This window comes from Cebus imitator, unplaced genomic scaffold, assembly GCF_001604975.1.
Source record: "Cebus imitator isolate Cc_AM_T3 unplaced genomic scaffold, Cebus_imitator-1.0 Scaffold163, whole genome shotgun sequence".
Classification (NCBI taxonomy): domain Eukaryota; kingdom Metazoa; phylum Chordata; class Mammalia; order Primates; family Cebidae; genus Cebus; species Cebus imitator.
Window position 1 is genome coordinate 4,574,292 of NW_016107478.1, and position 21,991 is coordinate 4,596,282.

At 40.0% G+C, this 21,991-nt stretch overlaps 1 protein-coding gene across 13 annotated transcripts in view; it reads left to right on the top strand.

Annotated features, from left to right (window-relative positions):
• The window catches only part of FGGY (FGGY carbohydrate kinase domain containing), a 432,024-nt gene that overhangs the window by 18,619 nt on the left and 391,414 nt on the right, over positions 1 to 21,991 (top strand). For 10 of the 13 annotated variants that reach the window (XM_017544014.2, XM_037744071.1, XM_037744075.1 and 7 more), the window contains exons 2-3: positions 4,790 to 5,004; positions 21,392 to 21,503. In XM_017544014.2, coding sequence (XP_017399503.1) covers positions 4,804 to 5,004; positions 21,392 to 21,503 — 313 coding nt within the window. In that variant the 5' untranslated portion in view covers positions 4,790 to 4,803. Of the gene's footprint in view, positions 1 to 3,508; positions 3,659 to 4,789; positions 5,005 to 21,391; positions 21,504 to 21,991 lie in introns of those variants that run through there. The other 3 variants (XM_017544024.2, XM_037744076.1, XM_037744070.1) reach the window with 2 other exon arrangements.

Genomic DNA, 21,991 nt, shown 5'->3' on the forward strand with positions numbered 1-21,991 from the left:
ACCCTCCTCATATCCCTAACAGCTGCTTTTCTTTTTAGAGTATTTATCTTTGCCTAAGAAGAATGAAATGAAACCTCAGTTCCGACTCTCACTAATCATAACACGGGCTTTGGAGTCACACCGACTTAGCCTCAAACCCCAGTCCCTCTGCTTCTGGGCCATGCGACTTTAAACTGCTTCCTGTCTGAGAACCTCACTTTCTTTAGCTGGGAAATGGGGCTCATACTGCTACCTTACAGGGTTGCTATAAGGATTAAATGAAATCATAGAGTCACATGGTGTTCTGCAGAGCAGAGCTTAATAGATATTCCTTGCTGCGTTTGTTGTTCTTATTGAAGAAGTAATCAAAGGGTTTGGATTTCACTTTTAGCTGGATATTGTGGAAGGAGCCCTAAGCTTGCCTCAAGAGACTGTGGTTCAAATCCTGATGCCATTTACTGTTTGTGTCACTTTGGGCAAATTACTCCACCCTGCTGAGATATAATAAAGTGGTAATAGGTTTACCAAACTGATTGGATTTCTGTGAATGAGATGACCATTGTGTGGGAATGCGTGACCAGATGAGGATCCTTATCTTTGTTTTCTTTAAACAAACTAGAAAAAGGAATAACGTTTTCCATTTTAGCAGTTACTTTACTTTTTGAAGCTAAGGGGTCCTGGTTGCATAAGGTTAGGAGTCCAGGACACAGCAGATCATAGTCATGACCCAGGAACAAAGGGCATAGACGGGGAAGAGCAGGGGATCTGTGTTGCAGAAAATCCTCTGCTGGAGCTCACAGGTCAGATTTCAGGGAAGCTGCCCAAGGGCTTGAATGTCCCTGCTTTTAGGTTCCAGGTATGGAAATAATCACACAGAAATCAGTTAAAACTATAATAATGGGAAAAGTGGTGAACCTGAAATATTCAAGTTGGATCTGTTTCATAGGAAAACATGAACTAGGTGATGTGTGTGAATGATACTCGGACAGTTTAACTCTTTCCTGCATGGTGCCCTGGTAATATGTTATAGAAATCCATGGTTTGCTGGAAGCAGCTGTTGTGGAATGGTCAGTCTCTGAAGATGAACAGCTTGGGTTCTGAGTCAGCCAACTTTAGGTACAGTAGGCAGGGTCCCCCAGCAAAGTCCTTGACAAATGGGCATTTAGTAAATAGAGGAATAGCAGGAGGCAGTGGAGCATCCTGAGAAAGGTTAGGGCTGATGGAGCCAGAGGGAATGGATTGCCATCAATTGTATTACTGCCTAGTTATATGACATACTGGAGCAAGTTACTTTACCTGTCTGGGACTCATTTTCCTCATCAGTAAAATGGGAGTCATCATAGTTATTGTCTTCAAGAATTGTGGTCAGGATTAAAAGTGGCATTGTAATCAAGCTTCTTAGCAGAATAGCAGATACATGGTAAACACATGATGAATTTTAAAGGCATTCATTCATTCACTGAGTCACAAGGACTTACTGAGTTCCTGCTGTATGCCAGGCACTGGGCTTACAGCTGTGACACAGGGGGCAGCTGGAATTAACTGTCTAATGATACAGCTCCTCTCTCCATATGAAGTGGGGGCTCTCGTGAAAGGTAGGCCCCTTTCAGAAACCAGAACTGGAGCAAGCCCAGGGCCAACTATAGAGTAGAAATCTACCTCCTTGGGTTTTACTGGAAAGGAATCAGGGTGTGGATAGGGTGGTAAGATGATGTATTTTTATCATCTTGATCTCTTCATCAGAGAGGGAGTCAAAAGTGAGGAACCCAGGTCCGAGCACCTGGGCCAGCCCTATGGGGAGTCTCTCTTGCCATCGGGGCTGGCTGGGGTAGAGACAAGCCTGGATGTTGGCTGGCCAGGTCTGTGTAAGCCAGGGTGTTACATAGATTTTTTATTTCCTATTTATTTTCTTGTTTCTTCCTAAGTGTTCATAGTAGTCTTGCAGAGGTCTAGCCAAGGGCAAAGAGTTGTTGGCATGCTAGATCAGTGTTAAGCAGCAGCACCCCTGGAGGCTTTTGTAGTGGAGACAGTGGGAAGCCAAGAGAGGGGATTCCAAGTCAAGTAAGCAGCTGTGAGAAGTTGGCAGAGGGAAGGCAGAGTGGCCAGCTTCAATCTTCCTCCTGTTTGCAGGCAATAAAATGAGGAAACTCTGAGTGAAGGCATTGTCCCTATTTTGTCAATCAGTGTATCCTCAGCAGGCTTCCTGGTGTCACTTCTGCATTTCTTCTGAGTCTCAGTTGTCACCGATTGTAAGATGCACCATTATTTCTTATACCTTGAAGTAAGGAAGGAGATGATACCAATTAATTGTAACATACATTGATTGTAAGATTCACACTGATTTTAGAGAAGCTAAATATGGAAAACTGAGTGCCGTAGAGTTAATAAAATGTGGTTGTTGCCTACAGTAAATATTTGTGAACTGGAAGAATGGGACATAAGAGATTAGAATAAGGTAAAACACTAGCACATATAAGTACAAACAAACTATTAAAGCATGGATCTGTTCATCCTTATTTCTGTTCATTCATTGATTCCATTGTTCAATCAGTAAACATTTATTGAAAACATATTATGTGCCAGACCCTGTGTGTGGAGCTTGGGATGCAGAAATCAATAAGTTCATTTTTTTTTTTTCAGATTCAGTTAGGAAGACAGATATGGAAAGAAAAATAAAATTGTGATGGCAGATTGGTGAGTTTTAAAAGCAAGCAGGGACACAATACCATGTTGGCATCCTGTGTATGTATGCAAGGGTTTAGAAAGGGAAGAAAGTCTTCTCCAAAGAGAGGTGATGGCTGACCTGGGTCTCAAAATATAATTCTGTGGTCACCAGGCAGACAAGAAAAGGAGAGAATTAGGAAGGGATGAGCAAAGGATGGAGGAGGCTTTTAGCAGTGTGGGGCAATTGAGAGCCTATGAGGAGTTTGAGGAGGTCTGTAGCCTGGAGTGAGAATGAACAGGACTGTGTTAGGCGGGCCTGGGTGGTAGGCAGAGGCAGCCCTCGGAAGGCCTGAGATGCTGTGCTGAGGCCCTGGGGTATATCACAGCCCAAAGCTGGTGGTTTTCAGTTGTTTTGAGAGAGGGCCCAGCAGAGGAACTGCTGGGGGAAGGGTTGGAGGGTGGGGTAAGGGCAATCTTTGCTTCAAACATAGCAGCTCTGTTTTTATCTAATTTATTTATTTTCTTCAAATAATGGCTTGAAGAAAAGGTATCACTGTTAAATAAAGGAATAAATGATTTGAACCTGGTGCTAACGGTCATATGGAGGTCCCCAAGAGGAATGTAAGCAAGGGAGAAAAGTTGAGATTACACACCAGTGGGGGCCTGACGAAGCTCTGATGAATGGAGTGAATGTTATTACTGTAGCTTCTCTATTTTATTTTTCACCTGCTCATGAGCCACAAAGCCGAAAGGGGGACAATACAGTTGGGAAAGCATTGCAATTAAGACAGAAGCAATTATTTTTAATGAAGTTGTTTTTATTGGTTCATTTGTTACTGGAATAAATATCTAGGAAGCAGTAACTGAACATCTGCTGGTTGATTTTCTTTTAGAATCTCCAAGTTTGACTTGGCTAAGGAAACATTTTATTTCTGAAGTTGAAGGATGCAGAAGGCTGCTCAGATTGAAATTAGACTCTGGGTGGTAAGGCTGCCCTGAGTTCACCTGGAGAGTTGTAAGACATTCACCTGCTCAGTCGTCTTGGGGGCTTGTTCTTATTCTTTCAAAGGCCAATCTGGAAAATAAAATCCTCTGTGAGATTCCGTGTCATGCGGGCTAATCTGACCAAAGGGACTTAGAGCAGTCATGAAGGCTAAGGAATTCCTGAGTGTGCTCTGGTCAGATTTCCTTGTAACTCACGAGGGGTCTGTAAGGAAAACAGATTGTCTAACTAATTCCTGATCTTGTCTCCTCAGGGTTCCTTCCCAATTCCCAGTCACTTCATGACACAGCTGCAATAAATTTGCCTCTTTTCCAAATCTATACTGAAAGCTTTTAAGAAACAAAGGAAATAATATGAGACTTGGGATTGCATAAATGTGGAACTTTAGGTCTAGGCTGCCCCTGATTGAAGCTGAGTAAATTCCTTAACTTCTCAGAGACCTGCTTCTTCATCAGTGTTGTGTATATCATTATAATAATGTACATTATTATAATGTACATTTACTGTTTGGATTTATGAGTAGATCTAGCTAGCATTAAGCAAAAAGTTGCTAATCGCTTGGAGTCTCACCTTGACCGCCTGTAAAATGGAGATGTAAATAGCCTCATTTTCTAGAGTCATAGTGAGAAGTAGAGGGGGTTGTATGCACTTTTCACAGTGAAAACAACCCCCTCTTGCCCGTAAGAGGTACTCAGTAGGTAATTGTGGAATGAATGAATGACTAGGAGGACAAGTTCCTTTTCAGTACCGTGGCTCCTGAATCCTGTTGATTGAAATTCACTAAGAATAAATTCATCTCTGTTGCCTCCAGATTCTAAGTTCTCCTACCACCCTGTTCTTGTTCTTATAACACTTCTCAAAAGTTTGCCTAAATAATTATGTATTTAAATGCTTAATGTCTGATTCTTTTTCAAGAATGGAAATGCGTGTCTGAGGCCATATCTGTCGTGTTCAGATATGTAGCATGTAGCTCAATGTTTATTAGTATACTGTTAGCACTAAAAATGTTTGTTGGATGAATAAATAACAAATGGCTACCAGTTAGGTAGTGGTACCTCTTTTATATCTACTTTTGAGATGTTTTGTGACTGTCTTTGCAGATCCACTTGGTCTTCATGTAGTTTTTACACTTGCTTACTGTAGGTGGAGGAACTGCAATGTCTGGTGGAGAACAGAAACCAAAGAGGTACTATGTGGGTGTGGACGTTGGAACAGGCAGTGTCCGTGCAGCTCTGGTGGACCAGAGTGGGGTCCTGTTGGCTTTTGCAGACCACCCAATTGAGAAATGGGAGCCCCAGTTCAACCACCATGAGCAGTCCTCTGAGGACATCTGGGCTGCGTGCTGTGTTGTCACAAAGGTATGGGCAAAACTGGCATTCTCTCCTTGCTTATGTTCCTACCTGCTGAATGTTTGTTGTGTGTCCATCCAGTACTGCAAACTATGTTGGGTTAACTTAGATGCAGAGGTAAGCGGAACATAGGCCTTGTCCTTCAGGAGCTCACAGTCTAGTGGCAGAGACTGATAAACAGCTAATACATGATAAGAGCTAGGGGCAAAGTAACTATAGCTGGAGCTGGGGAAACAGCTAACCAGAGGGGGCTCAGGGAAGACAGGACAGCTTCAGGTGTGACCAAATGTGGACTAATTCACTGATCATCTTACTAACATTTACCATGCCTTTAACGTGTGGCAAAGGCTGTGTAAAATGTGTTAACTTGCACTGTGTAGTTGCATCTTCACATGACCTATAAAGGTAATACTATCACTAAGCGTATTTTAGTAAGGGAGAAATGCAGGCACAGAAAAGTTAGGTAACTTACTCAAGTTTACACAGTAAGTAGCAGAGGCAGGACTATAACAAAGCAGTCTGACTCTAGAGGTGCACTCTTTTTTTTTTAATTATAAAAAATTTTAATGGGTTTTTGGGGAATAGGTGGTGTTTGGTTATATGACCAAGTTCTTTAGTGGTGATTTCTGGTATTTTGGTGCACCCATCTACCAAGCAGTGTACACTGTACCCAATGTGTAGTCTTTTATTCCTCACCACCCACCATGCTTTCCTCCAAGTCCCCAAAGTCCAATGTAACATTCTTATGCCTTTGCATCAGAGGTGCATTCTTAATCAGTGGACTCTCCTGCCTTCCAAGTGGACCAATGAGGATGAGATGAACTGCATTTTGGGCAGAGGGAATAGCATATGCAAAGGCATGGTGGCATGAAAACGTGGTGTGTTCTGAGAAAGCAAAGAAGTCAGACTAGAGTGTCTCCCATATGTGCCAGGCATATATTCACCATGAGTGGCCTTGGATTGGATGTAGCCTGCTGGCTTGGGAAGGGAAGGAATGCTGCACAATTGTTGTTTGTTTTTAAAGTTTCATTTGACTGTTCGATTTTATATCCTGGTGATCAGTAATGGCTGAGATCCTTTTGTCTTTTTTTCCATAGGGAAAAATTAAGTCCTGGATTCCTTCTTTTCCCTGTTCTTGGCTTATTCCCTTAAATATTCATGAGGTGCTTGGTAATTTGCAGATGGACAATTCACTATTCTGTCCCTATTGATCAGTCTGTTTAAACTTTAATGAATTCTGGGCTGCTGTTAGTGCCCCCAGAGACGAAGACAGAGAGAGAAGGGAGTGGGTGGTCAGTACTGGAGCATTATACAGGAGTAAAAGAGGGATGCATCTTCTCCTCTGCCTGTTTAATTTTTCTCTCTTCTCCCCTCCTTTCTGCCCTCAATCTGGTAAGAATCTTCTCCTCTTTGCACTCAGGTCTTCTTTGTTCTTTTAACATATAGCCTTGCTTGCCATTAAATAAATTATCAGGAAGAAAATATAATCCCCTGATGAAAAGCTACTTTAAAAAAGGTCTACTCTAAGTACAGAGGTATACTCTGGCTTAATAGTAGATTTTTAATCATCTTCTAGTGGTGGCCAACTTATCATCTGTTTGAGCCCTGTTAGCTGCATAAGTACTGTGGGCATTTGTCATTAGTAATGTTATCTCACTATGGCAAACCTGAATGAAGCTCTCGAGTCTTAGGCGATTCTCCTCACATGGAGTATGGATACATGGGCATGTGCCAGAAGCCACAGGATAAGCATGGTAAATCTATATGAAACATCATTGCTGGTGTGAGGCTTAAGGAGGGAAGCATTTTTATGTTAGAGAGGTAGGTCACCCGTTATAGAGCACCAATTCTGCAGCCAGACTGCCTGGATTGACATCCCACTTCCAACGTTTATTAGTTTGTGATCTCAGATAAGTTACCAATGTTTCTTGCCTCAATTTCTTTATCTGTAAAATGGAAATGGTATTAGTACCTACTTCCATAGGATTGTTGTGAGGATTGAACGAATTAATGCATATAAAATGTCATAACATTGCCTAGAAACGTGTACGGGTTGTTTCCTATGGTGGTGCTGATGGTGACAGAAATGAGCAGATTATAGAGCATAATGAATTTCTAAGATCAAATATTGAAAAGTCAGAGTCCATGGCGGGGAAGGAGCTTCTTGGGAATATTCACTCACTCTTCTGGTTAAGGTTCTTTCTATGTAAGACTTCGAGAAGCACTGGTCTAGGGCAAAGGGTCACATAAAATATGTCCTGGCCTATCTTTTCTTCTTCATGGACTCCAGGAAGTTGAGAGCTTGAGAGCAGTTGCTCTGCTTCCTTTTCCCTAAGTCATTCACATTGCCTGAGGTGACTTTCCTTTTACAGCAACAGTAAGGATAATGTGGCGACAAGACAATGACAGCTAACAGTTCTCGGGCACCCTGGTCCAGGTACTATGCTGAAGAGCTTTTGCCTATCACTTCATTTTATTCCTATGACAACTACTTTTTAAGATAGTTTTGATTGTCCTCTCTGTTTTGAAGATGGAAAAACAGTGAGCTTTGAAGAGGTTCAGTAACCTGCCCACAGTCTCCTGCATAAGAAAGGGATGCTGCCTCTGCCAATGTTGCCACTCTCATCTTCTGCCCCTTGTCTCTCTCCAGCCATGTCTCCCTCCATGTGACCCTACCTGGAACTGATAAGAAGCAGCCTGAAGTTTTTAGGATGGGGTATCATGAGGTTACCCTGGATTACGAGTGTGTTAACTGGTTTCCTGCTCATCTGGGAAGTGTGTGCCCCCTAAGCGGAGGTTTTATCTAGTTCATCCGTATTTCTCTAGAATTCGTTGCTTATAATGTACTCAATTAATGTTAGTTGAGTACATAAATGAATGATATATCTCTGTCGTTTACATTGTCTGGAATACTATTCTTTTATATTCCTCACCTGCCCAAATCCTTCCTTATAAAGTAAGCTTAAACATTCCTGTCCTCCTGAGTGTCTTCCTCCATGACTTCTGATAGTCAGAAGAAAGGGAGGGTGAGAAGCCCCTCCTACTGCCCAGAGCCCACTATCTTCACCCAGGTCATTATCTACTCCTTGTCTTTGCACTTTATTGTTGGCTTATTTAGCCCCTTTTAAACCATGAGCTGAGCTCTTAGAGAGATTCATCTTTGTGTCTCCAGTATCTAATATATTGCCTGGCACAAATTAGGCACTCAATTAATGGCTGTTGAATGAATGTTACTTAGCGCTAAAAACAAAGACAAAATCCAATCTAGCATTCCTTATCTTGTTTCAGTGTCATTGTGGGGCAGGAAGTACAATTATTCTTCCTATTTGAAATATAAAGAAATGGAGGCTCTGAAACTAACAAGTATTAGAGACAAGACCAGGACCCTGGTGAGATGGCTCCAAATCTTCCTTTCTGTCTTCCTTCCCACATCCCCTGAATTTGACAGGTTTTGTTGAGCTGGTACCCAGGATACCTAAGAGGTTTTACGGAAACTCACAATTCATAGAGGTTACACACAGTCCATGATTTTAAAGATTCCTTTATGGAGCCACAAATCTTAATCATTCCAAAAAGGCGAGAACATTTCAAATTAGTGCATAATTCATACTACTATTAGGAAGAAGGAGAAGATAGGCTGGAGGAATCATTTAGCCAACAAGTGTTTGTTGAGTTTCATTCTTTCACTTAGTTTGCAGACCTTTATTGAGTACCTGCTATGTGCTATGCTCTTTGCTAAGCACTGGAGCATATAGAGGAGAGGTATACAAGAAGCCTGCTGCTTTTAAAGATGAAACAGCTTAATTGTATGAGAAAAATAAACAGCACATATACAGCCAGTAAAGTACGATTTTTTTCTCTCTTGGTATTATCTATATGAGTAATGGTTGTGGGGAGGAGGACAGAAGAAAGAGTAGCCACATGTGTGATTGAGCAATAATGTTAACCTCTTATATTCCTAGAACCATTATTATAGTTCACAGCGCACCTTCATTTTCATTTGATTGCCATTGCATGGTAAGTAGGGAAGGGGTTGTTATTTCCATTTTCATTTGAAAAACTGAGGACCAGAGTAGTGATTTTCCCAAGGTCACCCAGGTGGTATGTGATAAGGCAGAACTCAGATAGGTCAAACCTATGCATTCTCTCTATCTCTGGCACCATATACCTTATATTTTGCACAGAATATTATTCTAACAACCTAACTCATGCCTTTGTATTCATTTTTCTTTTCTTTATTTTTGCATTTGAAGTGGGTTTTTTTTTTTCCCTCTAGTGCTAACTGATCATGTCACTCTTTTGCTTACAACCCTTCAACATCTGCTATCACACTACTATAGGCATAATGGTAAGTTCAGTTCCAGACCACCATAATGAGGCGAATATCACAATAAAGTTCACATGAAATTTTGAATTTCTCAGTACATATAAAAATTATGTTTATGTTGAAGTCTATTAAGTATACAATAGCATTACTCTAAAAAAAAGTACATAATTTTTAAAATTTGCCAAAAAATGTGTTAATGATCATCAAATCCTTCAGTGAGTTGTAGTCTTTTTCCTGGTGGAGAGCTTTACCTTGATGTTGTTGGCTGTTGACTAATTAGGGTGGTGGTTGCTGAAGATTAGGTGGCTGTGGTAATTTTTTAAAATAAGGCAACAATAAGGTTTGCTGCACTGATTGACTCTTTATTTCACAAAAGATTTCTCTGTGCATGCAATGTTGTTTGATAGCATCTTATCTGTGGCAGGACTTCTTTCAAAATTGGAGAGAGTTCTCTCAGACCTTAGCCTTATCCACTAAGTTTATATAATATTCTAAATCGTTTGTTGTCATTTTAACATTGTTCACGGCATCTTCATCAGAAGTAGATTCCATCTCAAGAAATCATTTCCTTTGTTCATCCATAAAAAGCAACTCCTCATCTATTCATATTGATTACAGCAATTCAGTTTCATCTTCAGGGTCCACTTCTAATTCTAGTTCACTTGGTATTTCCACTACATCTGTAGTAACTTCCTCCACTTAAGTCTTGAACCACTCAAAGTCATTCATGAAGGTGGGGATTAACCTCTTCCAAAATCATGTTAGTGTTGATATTTCGACCTCCCATGAATCACGAATATTCTTAATGGCATCTAGAGTGGTGAATCCTTTCCGGAAGGTTTTCATTTTACTTTGTCTAGACCCATTTGAGGAATCACTATCTATGGCAGCTATAGCCTTACAAAATGTAATTCTTAAATAATAATACTTGAAAGCTGAAATTACTCCTTGATCTATGGGCTGCAGAATGGATGTTGTGTTAGCAGGTCTGAGAATAACATTCATCTCCTTGTACGTCTTCATCAGAGCTCTGGAGTGACTAGGTGCATTGTCAGTGAGCAGTAACATTTTGAAAGGAATCTCTTTTCTTTGAGCAGTAAGTCTCAACAGCAGGCTTAAAATATTCAGTAAACCATGCTTTAAATAGATGTGTTGTCATCCAGGCTTTGTTGTTTCATTTCTAGAGCACAGACAGCCATAATTCTTAAGGGCCCTAGGATTTTTGGAATGGTAAATAAGCACTGGCTTCAACTTAAGTCACCAGCTGCATTTGCTCCTAACAAGAGAGTCACCTTGTCCTTTGAAGCTTTGAAGCCAGGGATTGACTTTTTGTCTCTAGATGTGAAAATTCTAGATGGTATCTTCTTCCAATATCAGGCTGTTTTGCCTACCTTAAAAATGTGGTGTTTACTGTAAACACCTTCACTGATTGTCTTATCCATATCACCTGTATAACCTGCTGCTGTTTCTACATCAGTACTTGTTGCTTCACCTTGTGTTTTTATGTTACGGAAATAGCTTGTTTCCTTAAACCTCCTGAACCCACTTACACTAGCTCCAGGCTTTTTCTTCTGTAGCTTCCTCACCTCTCTCAGATGTTATAGAATTGAAGAGTTAGGACTACGCTCTGGATTAGGCTTTTACTTAAAGGAGTGTTGTGGCTGGTTTGATCTTCTGTCTAAACCATTCAAATTTTCTCCATATCAGCAATAAGACTGTTTCACTTTCTTATTCAGGTGTTCACTGGAGTAGCACTTTTAGTTTTCTTTTTGAACTTTCTTTTGCATTCACAGCTTTACTACAGCTAGTGCTCAACTTACGACCACAATTGGTTCCAACAGACCGGTCGTAACACGATTTGGTCGTAAGTTGAGTAGGCTATATGTACAGTACTGTGAAATGATGTTATAAAAATCTTTAAGTCATATTTTATCATAATTTTCTTTCATTATTGTTATATATCATAATTTTCTTTGTTCATTTTATGCCATTTGTATCATCTCTACACAATTTTGTTTCTTATTTTTACATTCGTCTGGTTTAAGTAAAACACTGCATTACCAGTAGTAAAGATTGACCTGAATGCTTATTATGAAAGCATTCTTGTCAAATCTCATTTTTAAAAAGCCATCTTAACTTGTGGTAAAGGCGCAGCCTTGTGTAAAACTGTGGAATATTCACAGATCACTGAACCACGGTGGTCTATGGTTTGAAGTGAAAAACCATGGCACATGATGAGTTTTGAAAAGCAGAAGAGTATGAACTATGTTAAGTTTTAGGGTTAAAAAGGACTAGTTGCCAGGTATTTATTTATTATCATTGTAAATAGAAAAGTAAATGATCACAATTTTATGTGACTTTCCATGGGATACAAATATGTAGCATTCATCATAAAAGATGTCATCTGGATATCTTGTTCAAATATAATTTAAACTTAGTATGTTCTAATATTGTTAAAGATATAGGGATATAAACCACTTACATTTTAGTAAGAAAGGCAAGAAAATGACTAATAATGATATGATATAGCATATATGTTTATTGTCCCCCTGTTGTACACCCAGCTGGGCAACGTTTGCGCTGCCAGATGCGGAGCAGTCGTGGCTAGCGATTGTGGTGGTAAAGTCGAATGGTCGTAAGTTGCATAGGTTATAAGTCGATCAATACCTGTAATTGGTGCAAGAGGCCTACCTTTTTGCCAGTCTTAGCCTTGCCCACACCTTCCTCACTAAGCTTAATCATTTCTAGCTTTACATTTAAAGTGAGAGACTGTGACTCTTTCTTCCACTTGAACATTTAGAGACCATTGTAGGGTTATTAATTTGCCAAATTTCAAAGTTGTTGTGTTTCATGGAGTAGGGAGGCCTAATGAGAAGGAGAGAGATGAGGAATACCTAGTCCATGGAGCAGTCAGAACACACACCACATTTATCTATTAAGTTTGCCCATCTTACATGGGTGCAGTTTGTGGTGCCTCAAAACAATTGCAATTAGTAACATCAAGCATTACCGTAGCAGATACCAATGAAAAAGTTTGAAATACTGTTAAGAATTACCAAAATGTGACAAAGACATGAGGTGACACGTGCTAATGGAAAAAATGACACTGACAGACTTGCTCCTTGCAGAATTGCTCCATACCTTCAATTTGTAAAAAAAGAAAAAAAATCTGAAAAATGCGGTAAAGCAAAGCACGATGATACCAGATATGCCTGAGGCATACCACAAACTACAGTTTCAGTTCCAGACCACTGCAACAAAGCAAACATCTCAATACAGGAAGTCACATGAATTTTTTGCTTCCCTAGCACGCATAAATGTTTTGTATGCTGTACTGTAGTCTATTAAGTGTACAATAGCATTATGTCTAAAAAATACATACCTTAATTAAAAAACACTTTATTGCTAAAAATGCTAGTGAAGTGAGCACATGCTGTTAGAAAAATGACAGCAATAGACTTCCTCGCTGCAGAGTTGCCACAGATCTTCGATTTGTAAAAAATGCAGTATCTGCAAACTGCAATAAAATGAAGCATGATAATATGAGGTATACCTGCAGAGACAAGGTAGAACTCAGAATCCTTAACATGGCCCTCAGGGCCCTACATGATCTGTCTCAACTTGCATTCCTGGCTCATCTCTTGATGCTTCTCCTGGCTCTCTGCATTCCAGCCACACCTTCCTTCTGTCATGTCCTCAAATACTGTATGCAGTGCTCCCTCTAGCCTCAGAATTTTTACCCAGATTCTTTCTTCTGGCTGCATGCCTTTCCTAACTTCCACCAGCAAATCTAACTCTTGTTCATCCTTAGATGTAGGCTATGCAATACAGTGGTTCCTGGACCCACAATGCTTACAGTAATTACAATAAAATATAATTAAACATTCAATTTATCTTTTGCTCCAGCAAATGTCAAGTGCTTAGTAGCCACATGGAGTAGCCACATGGTGGCTACTATACCGAACAGCACAGATATATAACAGTTTCATTATTGCAGAGAGTTCCGTTGGATAGTGATACCCCAAATCTTAATTCAAAAGTCAGTTCTTCAAGGAAGGAGCATTTTCTCTACCAATACCACCTCCAGCTAAGTCTTATTACACTTATTAAATGTTTTCACCGTTCCTTGTACTCTTCTTTCATAAAACTCCATGTGGTTCATGAATCATTAATTTTTGATATCAAATAATAAAATCATTCTATAAATCAAGAATAAAATAATGTAAAATGAAATAAAAAAAATTGAACGGCCAAAAGAAATTGAGGGCATTTTGGGAGGTCCAGGTGGGCAGATCACGAGGTCAGGAGTTAGAGACTATCCTGGCCAACATGGTGAAACCCCGTCTCTATTAAAAATACAAAAATTAGCTGGGTGTGGTGGCGGGAGCCTGTAATCCCAGCTACTAAGGAGTCTGAGGCACAAGGATCACTTGAACCCAGGAGGCGGAGATTGCAGTGAGCCAAGATGGCGCCATTGCACTCCAGTGTGGGCGACAGAGTGAGACTCCATCTCAAAAAAAAAAAAAAAAATTGAGACCTCCCTACTCATACCCACTGAAGAAACTTGAGAAAGAATGAAGGGCAAAAAGTGACTCTTAAACTCTAAGAGAAGACAGTCATAACTGGAGAAATAGAATGGTCAGAAGCACTGAGATGGGAATGTCAAGGATCCAATCCTGGCTAGAACAGGTGGTTGGGGTGTGTGTGTGTGTGTGTGTGTGTGTGTGTGTGTGTGTGTTGGAGCCTTGCTCTGTTGCCCATGCTGGAGTCCGGTGGTGAGATGTCTGCTCACTGCAACTTCCGCCTCCCGGGTTCAAGCGATTCTCCTGCCTCAGCCTCCTGAGTAGCTGGCACTACAGGCACGTACCACCATGCCCAGCTAATTTTTTGTATATTTAGTAGAGATGGGATTTCACCGTGTTGGCCAGGATATTCTTGCTCTCTTGATTTTGTGATCTGCCTGCCTTAGCCTCCCAAAGTGCTGGGATTAAAGGTGTGAGCCACTGCACCCGGCCAGAATACATGGTTTCTAATAGGAAGAGGGAAAGAGAGGCTGGAACTGATGATACAGGGGTAGCTGGGACAGCTGGCACAGCTGGCTCATGCCAATGGGGAGCTCCTCTGGGATCATCCTGAGTTTGAGACTGACCAGTCTTGCAATAGATTCAGAATGGCTGGCAGAGAAGAAACTAAATTTAAGGATGTCAGGAGGAAGACATCCTGAGGAGTTTCAGAGGCTGAGATTTTTTTTTAAACTATAAACTCTGGGAAGACCGGGACCACGTCTCTCTTGTTCAGGATACGTTCTCTGTGTCTGGCACATATAGGTGCTTCATAATATTTTTAATAATAAATTGCTAGATTAGATTATTGGCAGAGGAATAAATAGGAGGGCTGAGACTGAGAGGCTTTGGGAAGGAAGGCCTAATGACTCGATGACAATGGAGAGAAAGGAGGTAGAGGTTATTTGAGTTTCTATTCTTGGCAGAACATTGGGGTCACTGACATAAATGAGAGTGTTTGGCCTCTATTTCTTCGTCATCAACTGGAAATACCATACCTGAGCTAGGATGCTGTGTAGGTAAAAGATTAGGACTGGGTCTCTTTACTTCACTGGTCACTAGAGCAGCTTTTACAAAATCGATTGCCTTCAAAGGCCTTCCAGGTAATGTACACCCCAACATTAGCTTTATTTGTCTTCTTGCTGTTCCCCCTCCCAGGACCTCTGTGCTTGCTATTCCCCTGCCTGGAATGCTTTTCCCCAGATTTCCATGAGGTCCACTCCTCATGTCCTTCAGGTGTATCCTCAAATCTCACTTGCAGGATCTACTATCTCCTTGCATTCCTGATCCCCCTGACTAATCACTTTCTGGTATACTGTATCTACACTATATAATTTATTTGATTTATTCGCTATTATCTGTCCCTACTAAAATTTTATCTCCAAAAGGGCAAGGTTTAAAAAACTGTTTTTCTCTCCACTGTTTTTCCATTTTTTTTCTCCATTGTTTTTTCAATACCTAGAAAAGCCTGAACAGCCTGACCCTAGAAGGGGCTTGATTATTTTTGCTAAGCACTGACAGCTAAGTGAGTGAGTGAATTGTGTAGGCAACTGGTAGTGATGGTGAATTGTGTAGGCAACAGGTAGTGATGGAGCCTGAGGGAACTGGTGATTTCATAACTCTATGTATGCCTCCAAAGCTGACAAAGGCATTCAAATCAAGATTTAAAAGAATATAGTACCAGCCACTCAGAACTCTACTGCAAGCTGGATTCTGTCCATGAGGCCCCAGGCTTTGACTCTTGCTTGAAATAGAGCTAAAGATAAAACCAGGTATGCATCTGACCCTCCAGCTCTCAGTTGGCAGGGTTTCTAAGAAACACCATCTCCCCACCCAATATGGCAGATCTTGCTGATTTAAAACACATGCAGGATTGAACCAGTTCCCACAATAAGAACAAAGTGATACACAATCCCTTCCCCAAATATTTGTTTACTGCCCCATGGCTACAAGTTGACAGTTGTTAGACATGGACCAGGTTACCAAATGAGGTTGCAGAAATCTCCTTCTCTGGAAATTCTTTAGAAGAGCAATGTGCTTTCTCTCTAGCCAGGGAAATTCTCTTGATACCGAGCTGTTAGAATGAGCTTACTAGGCTGCTTTCTTCTTCCATTAATAAGAATATAAAAAAGAATCTTTAGGTCACCGGGTCAAGCCCTAAGGGCCTTCTGGGTAGTGTGACCCTGACAGTCATCTTTCTAAGATGGTTTAGATGATGTGGGGTGAGGGTTTGGGAATGGGGGTGTTCCTCAGCTGTGGATGAGCATGATCATAGGCATTTCCTTATAAGGCTGGGGAAATGATAGCGGCTACCTAGCCAGATCAGGTTTAAATGCATGCCATAATTACTCTTCCAGTTTCTTATGAGAGGTCTCTGTTTTAAAGATGAAGACGCTGAGTCTTTGTGACTCAAGGCCATGATTTTAATGTTGAGCACTCTGTAGGCCTGTAGAGGGGATTCATAAAATAGATTGAGGAAAATATTTTCCTTGCTCCTACTAGAAGGTTACTCTCACCATGATTCTTAGAAATTATTTGAGTCTATACAATTTTTTTCTATTCCTATTCTTTTTGCTCGTCATTTTTATATGTGCTTACTTGAAACAGAGAGCAAGCATGCTGTGCTTTGTACATAAAAACATTCCATGAATACAATAAGGCATTGAGTGTGTTTCCTATCCCATTTTCTCTAAAGGTTTACTGGTTTCAAAGTAATTTCAAACCCCATTGATCCCATTCAAAGCCTTTGATTCTTACTTGGGAGATATCTCTCACTCAGGAAACTGAGGCTCAGAAAGTTGATGAAGTTAGTGCAGGATTACCTGACCCAGAAGTAGTGGAGTTGGCACCAGAAGGAAACTCTTTGGACACCACATCCTGTGTTTGTTTCTGTTCCCAAACTGCCTTGTGGTGTAGAGTTTGAGTCATCTACATCTTCTCACCCAAGTTCTCTTTTGACTAACTCCAGGCCTGTTTGAGATGGGCTTACCCAAGTCAGGCATGCACTTTCTGGGCACAGAGGCCAATTGAGCTACATAGCAAGTAGAAGTTAGGGCTGACTGATCGATTGATTGGTGTCCCATGTGGGAAGATTTGAAGCAACTAATTTTCTCTAATATAAGCTGCTACTTCTTGTGCACTGATGCCAGATGTTGAGCTCATCACACCTTATTTTGCTGATTTCTCATATCATTAGGAGATGCAGGTATAGGTACTAGTTTTGTACTGCCAAGGAAGCTGCTTGTCTGACTTCACAAAGTTATATAATTAGGAAATGGCAGAAACAGATGTCAGACTCAGGAAGTCTACTCCCAAGCCACTGATTTTAACCGCTATCCAGTGATTTCCAAGCCAAGTTATAAGGACATTCCAGGCAGGAATAGCCATACCTGTAAATGCTATAGAAACATGAACCAGCAAGGCAAGAGAGGAGTTGCAATGGCTAGAATTGTGTAACTTGCCTTCAGTCACATAGCCAGGGTGACAGAGATGGGATTTGAATTCAAGTGTTTGTGACTCATTGTCATGAAGCCATGCTGCCTGTCAGGGAATGGGTTTGGTTCTCACTCTCTAAGTCTAGATTGATTAGTGTGGTGAAGGCATATAGAGTATTCACCTGGTACTGTGGGGCAAGACACTCCCAGCAGTCACATATGGGTCAGTAGCAAATGTTCTCCTCTAGATTACATGTCCTTTTCACAGGATGAGTCTCTTGGGCAATAGGAAATTCTCCGATGACAGAGGTGGGCAGTATGGTATAATAGAAAGAACATAGTCGCCAAGTTTAAATTCTGGCTCTGTAATCTTCTGGCTGTGTGACAAGTGCAAGTTCCTTAACCTCTCTTTGCCTGTTGCTCAACCTTTCCCTCTCCAATTATCCACTGTGTGTGTGTGATTTTTTCTTTGAGACAGTCTCACTCTGTCGCCCAGGCTGGAGTGCATTAGTTCAGTCTTAGCTCACTGCAACCTCAGCCTCCCAGGTTCAAGCAGTTATCTTGCCTCAGCCTCCTGGATAGCTGGGACTACAGGCGCCTGCCACCTATGTTGGCCTCCCAAAGTGTTGGGATTACAGGCGTGAGCCACCGTGCCTGGCCCCACTTGATTTTTGTGAAAAACAAGTATTGAATATTTCTTTTGGAGGTCTTTGTAAGGCTTAAATACTGTGTATGTCAAACACATGGCACATAGTAGATGTTCAATATATGGTAGCACTTTATTAATATTACTTGAAAATATTACTGCTTTTCTTTGTTGGACATTTGTAATAATTATGTGGAGCTCTTGTTTGAGGAACATGTTAAATAGTAAGAAATTGGATTCTAAATTATAAGTCTGGTATTTCCAAACAGGAAAAAGGAAGAATTATGTATTTTAAGGTGAATTTCACTAAATGAGAGTGAACATTTTCAGGTTGACTTTTGTGGGATTTAAAAGGTTGTTTTTCTGTAAAGGAAACCATAGAAACAAAAATTAAAAAAATAGAATTAATCGATAAGTCTATTGCTCTACAACTTTAAAAGTTATACAAACAAGTGTAAAATCTATATCCTCCAACTGCGATTCCACCCTCAGGGGCAACCACTATTAACAATATGAATTATATACATACGTGTGTGTGTGTGTGTGTGTGTGTGTGTGTGTGTGTGTGTGGCAGAATTGGCTCACATGATTACAAATATGAAGTTCCACAATAGGCCATCTATAAACTGGGGATTGCCAGTAGTGTGCCGCAATTCAAGTTGAAAAGCCTTGAAACCAGGGAAGCCCAACAGTTCAATCCTGAGTAAGTCTGAGGGTGAAGGCCTGAGAGCCCCAGGCAGGGTGCTAGTGCAAGTCCCAGAGTCCAAAGGAAGATGAACCTGAAGCCTGACGTCTAAGGGCAGGAGGAGAAAAGGGACCTCACTGCAAAGGGAGAGAGGGAGGAAGTTAAGCAATCTGAGTATCTCCCTTGTTCCACCTGGTTTGTTCTAATCATACCCGTAACTGATTAGATGGTGTCCACTCACGTCAAAGGTGTCTTTTACTTCCACTCACTCACATATCAGTCTCCTCTGGAAACACCCTCACAGACACACTCAGAAACAGTGCTTCACTAGCCAGCTAGGCATCCCTCAATCCAGTCCAGTTGATATCTAATATTGAACATCACACTGAGTATTTCACTTTTTGATGCTGTTGTGAATGGGATTTTCTTAATTTTATTTTTAATATCTCAGTTGCTATTATGTAGAAGTCCACTTGATATTTATATGTTAGTCTTGCATTCTGTCATCTTACTAAAATTGCCTATTAATTCATGTTTTTAGTTTGTAGATTCTTTAGGATTTTCTGCATATGAGATCATGCCATCTGAAAAGAAAGACACTTTAACTTCTTTTCTAATCTGTATGCTTTTAATTTACTTTTTCTAGCAATTACTAGAAGCTCAAGTATAAGGTTGAATAGAAGTGGTGAAAGTGAACATTCTTGCTTTATTTCTGATGGGGGAAAGCATTCATGTCACCATTAAGTTTGATGCTAATTGTAGTATTTTGTAGATGCTCCTTATCAGGTTGTAAAAGTTCTTTTCTATTTCTGGTTTATTGAGTATAATATTTGGAGCATGGGAGTTCTTTTTCTGCATCTGTTGAAATGATCATTTGATGTTTGTACTTTGGTCTGTTAACATGCAGATTACATTAATTAATTAATGGATATTAAATGACTTGCATTCCTGGGATGACTCCACATAATCATTGTATATAAAGGCAAGTTTTATATGCTGCAAGATTTGGTTTGTTAATATTTTGTTAAGGATTTTTACTGTGTTCATGATAAATATTAGTCTGTGGTGTCCTTTTCTTATGGCTTTGCATGGCTTTGTAATACTGGCTATGTAACATTTGTTGGAAAGTTTTTCCTTCTTCAATGTATTTTAAACAAATTTGTATAGGATTGGTACTGTGTCTTCCTTAAATGTTTGATAAAATTCCCCAGTGAAGCATTTGGACCTGTAGTTTTTTTTTTGTGTGTGTGGGAATGTTTTAAGCAAAAATTTGATTTTTCAAAAAAAAAATGCTTCTCAATTTTTTATATGGCTTTGGTCAATTTCCATAACCCCAAAATGGTGGTTTTTGATGATTTTGTCCAGTTTTACAGTTTTATTTTGCTAAGGGAATTTTTGACTTCTTCACAGTACCATACCCAGAAGTTGCCTCTCTACCTCTTTAAAAAAAAATTCTGCATAGTATTTCATTTTATAGATGTGCCATAATTTATTTAATAAAAAATAGTTCTTTTACTTTTAAAATATATTCTGAGCAGTGCTGAAGCTAACCTTCTTCTGTATCTAACTCTACTTACTTGTGCTAATAAGATACATACATTTTTAATTCTAATAGATGTCAAATTATTCTCCAAAATTTGTTCTCAATAATTACATTGTTAGAATAATCTCCAAGAAGGTCCACTTCTGCATGTACTGCCACTGGTATATATAGGTTAAGCAACCCTACTCTGAAAATTCAGAATCTAAAATGCACCATAATTCAAAACTTTTTGAGTGGCATTGTGACACTACACATGGATGGCTAAGACACTAACATTTTTGTTTTCTGATTGTTCATTGTACACAAACTTTGTTTCATCAACAGAATTGTTAAATATATTGTATAAAATTACCTTCAGGCCACGTGTATAAGATATATATGAAACATAAATGAATTTTGTGTTTAGACTTGGGTTTCATCCTCAAGATATCTCATTATGTATATACAAATATTCTAAAATCTGAAAAATTCTGAAATCTGAAATACTTTTAATCATAAGCATTTTAGATAAGCAATAACAGCCTGTACTATTAATCTTTTATATTTTTGCCAAAATGAAAAGCAAATAGTTTGGTATCTTTTTGTTTGTACTTATCTAATTGGAGTTGGGAATCTTCTCGTATGCTCTTTGACCATTTCTTTTTATTTTATGAAGTGACTTTTTATTCCTTTGCTTAATTTCCAATTTTTTAAGTTTAATTTTTATTTTATTTCATTTTTTGAGACAGAGTTTCGCTCTCGTCGCGTAGGCTGGAGTGCAATGGCGTGCTCTCGGTTCACTGCAACCTCAGCCTCCCAGGTTCAAGCTATTCTCCTGCCTCAGCCTTCCAAGTAGCTGGGATTACAGGAGCACGCCACCACACCCAGCTAACTTTTGTGTCTTTAGTAGAGACAGCATTTTACCATGTTGGCCAGGGTGGTCTTTAACTTCTGACTTCAGGTAATCCAGCCCACCTCAGCCTCCCAAAGTGCTGGGATTGCAGGTATGAGCCTTCATGCCTGGCTTTAATTTCCAATTAGATTGGCTCTTTTTTCTTATTTATAGGATCTTTTGGTATTCTAGTGATACTATACTTTTATCTGTTTTATGCTGTAAAGATTATTTTCTATTCTGTCATTCCTTCTTTCTAGTTGTAACTGTCTTCAATCTTTTAAGACTCTGGTGTTTTACTTCATGTTTTTGTTTGTTTTTAAAACAGAAAGTTGTGCAAGGGATTGATTTAAACCAAATTCGAGGACTTGGGTTTGACGCCACGTGTTCTCTGGTTGTTTTGGATAAGGAGTTTCACCCTTTACCAGTCAACCATGAAGGTAAGACTATGTCTCTTCCTTTTCCCAGTGGTGGGTGACTTGGCTGATTAATCCAATGGACACAAGTGGAGCAGGAGGGCAGGCATCTCTTGCTGCTGATAGTGAGATTTAGAGGTAGAATGAGGTGACACAGATCATGTTGCAGATGTCAAAAGTTAGGAGAGCAGTTGGTATGAGTGGGGTGGTGCTAAGGCTGGATTAGGGGGACTTGGCTTTATAAAACTCAAGAGCCACAGTACAGAGCCTGGTCAAGGACGGACATGAGATTGTTAGCTAGGAGTGAGAAACCTTGAAACACACTGGTGGTTTTGATGTTTTCTGGGAAGGGAGTGTCAGTGCTTGCAGTTTCATTGTATATGAAGCTCCTATTCCATGCTTATTTGAGTGGCTGAACCAAGTCCTTTGAAAGGAAATGGAACATAGTAGACAGGGCCATGTGACACTAGAAACTAGAAGCAGATGGCCTCTCTATTTTCGATAACCAGACC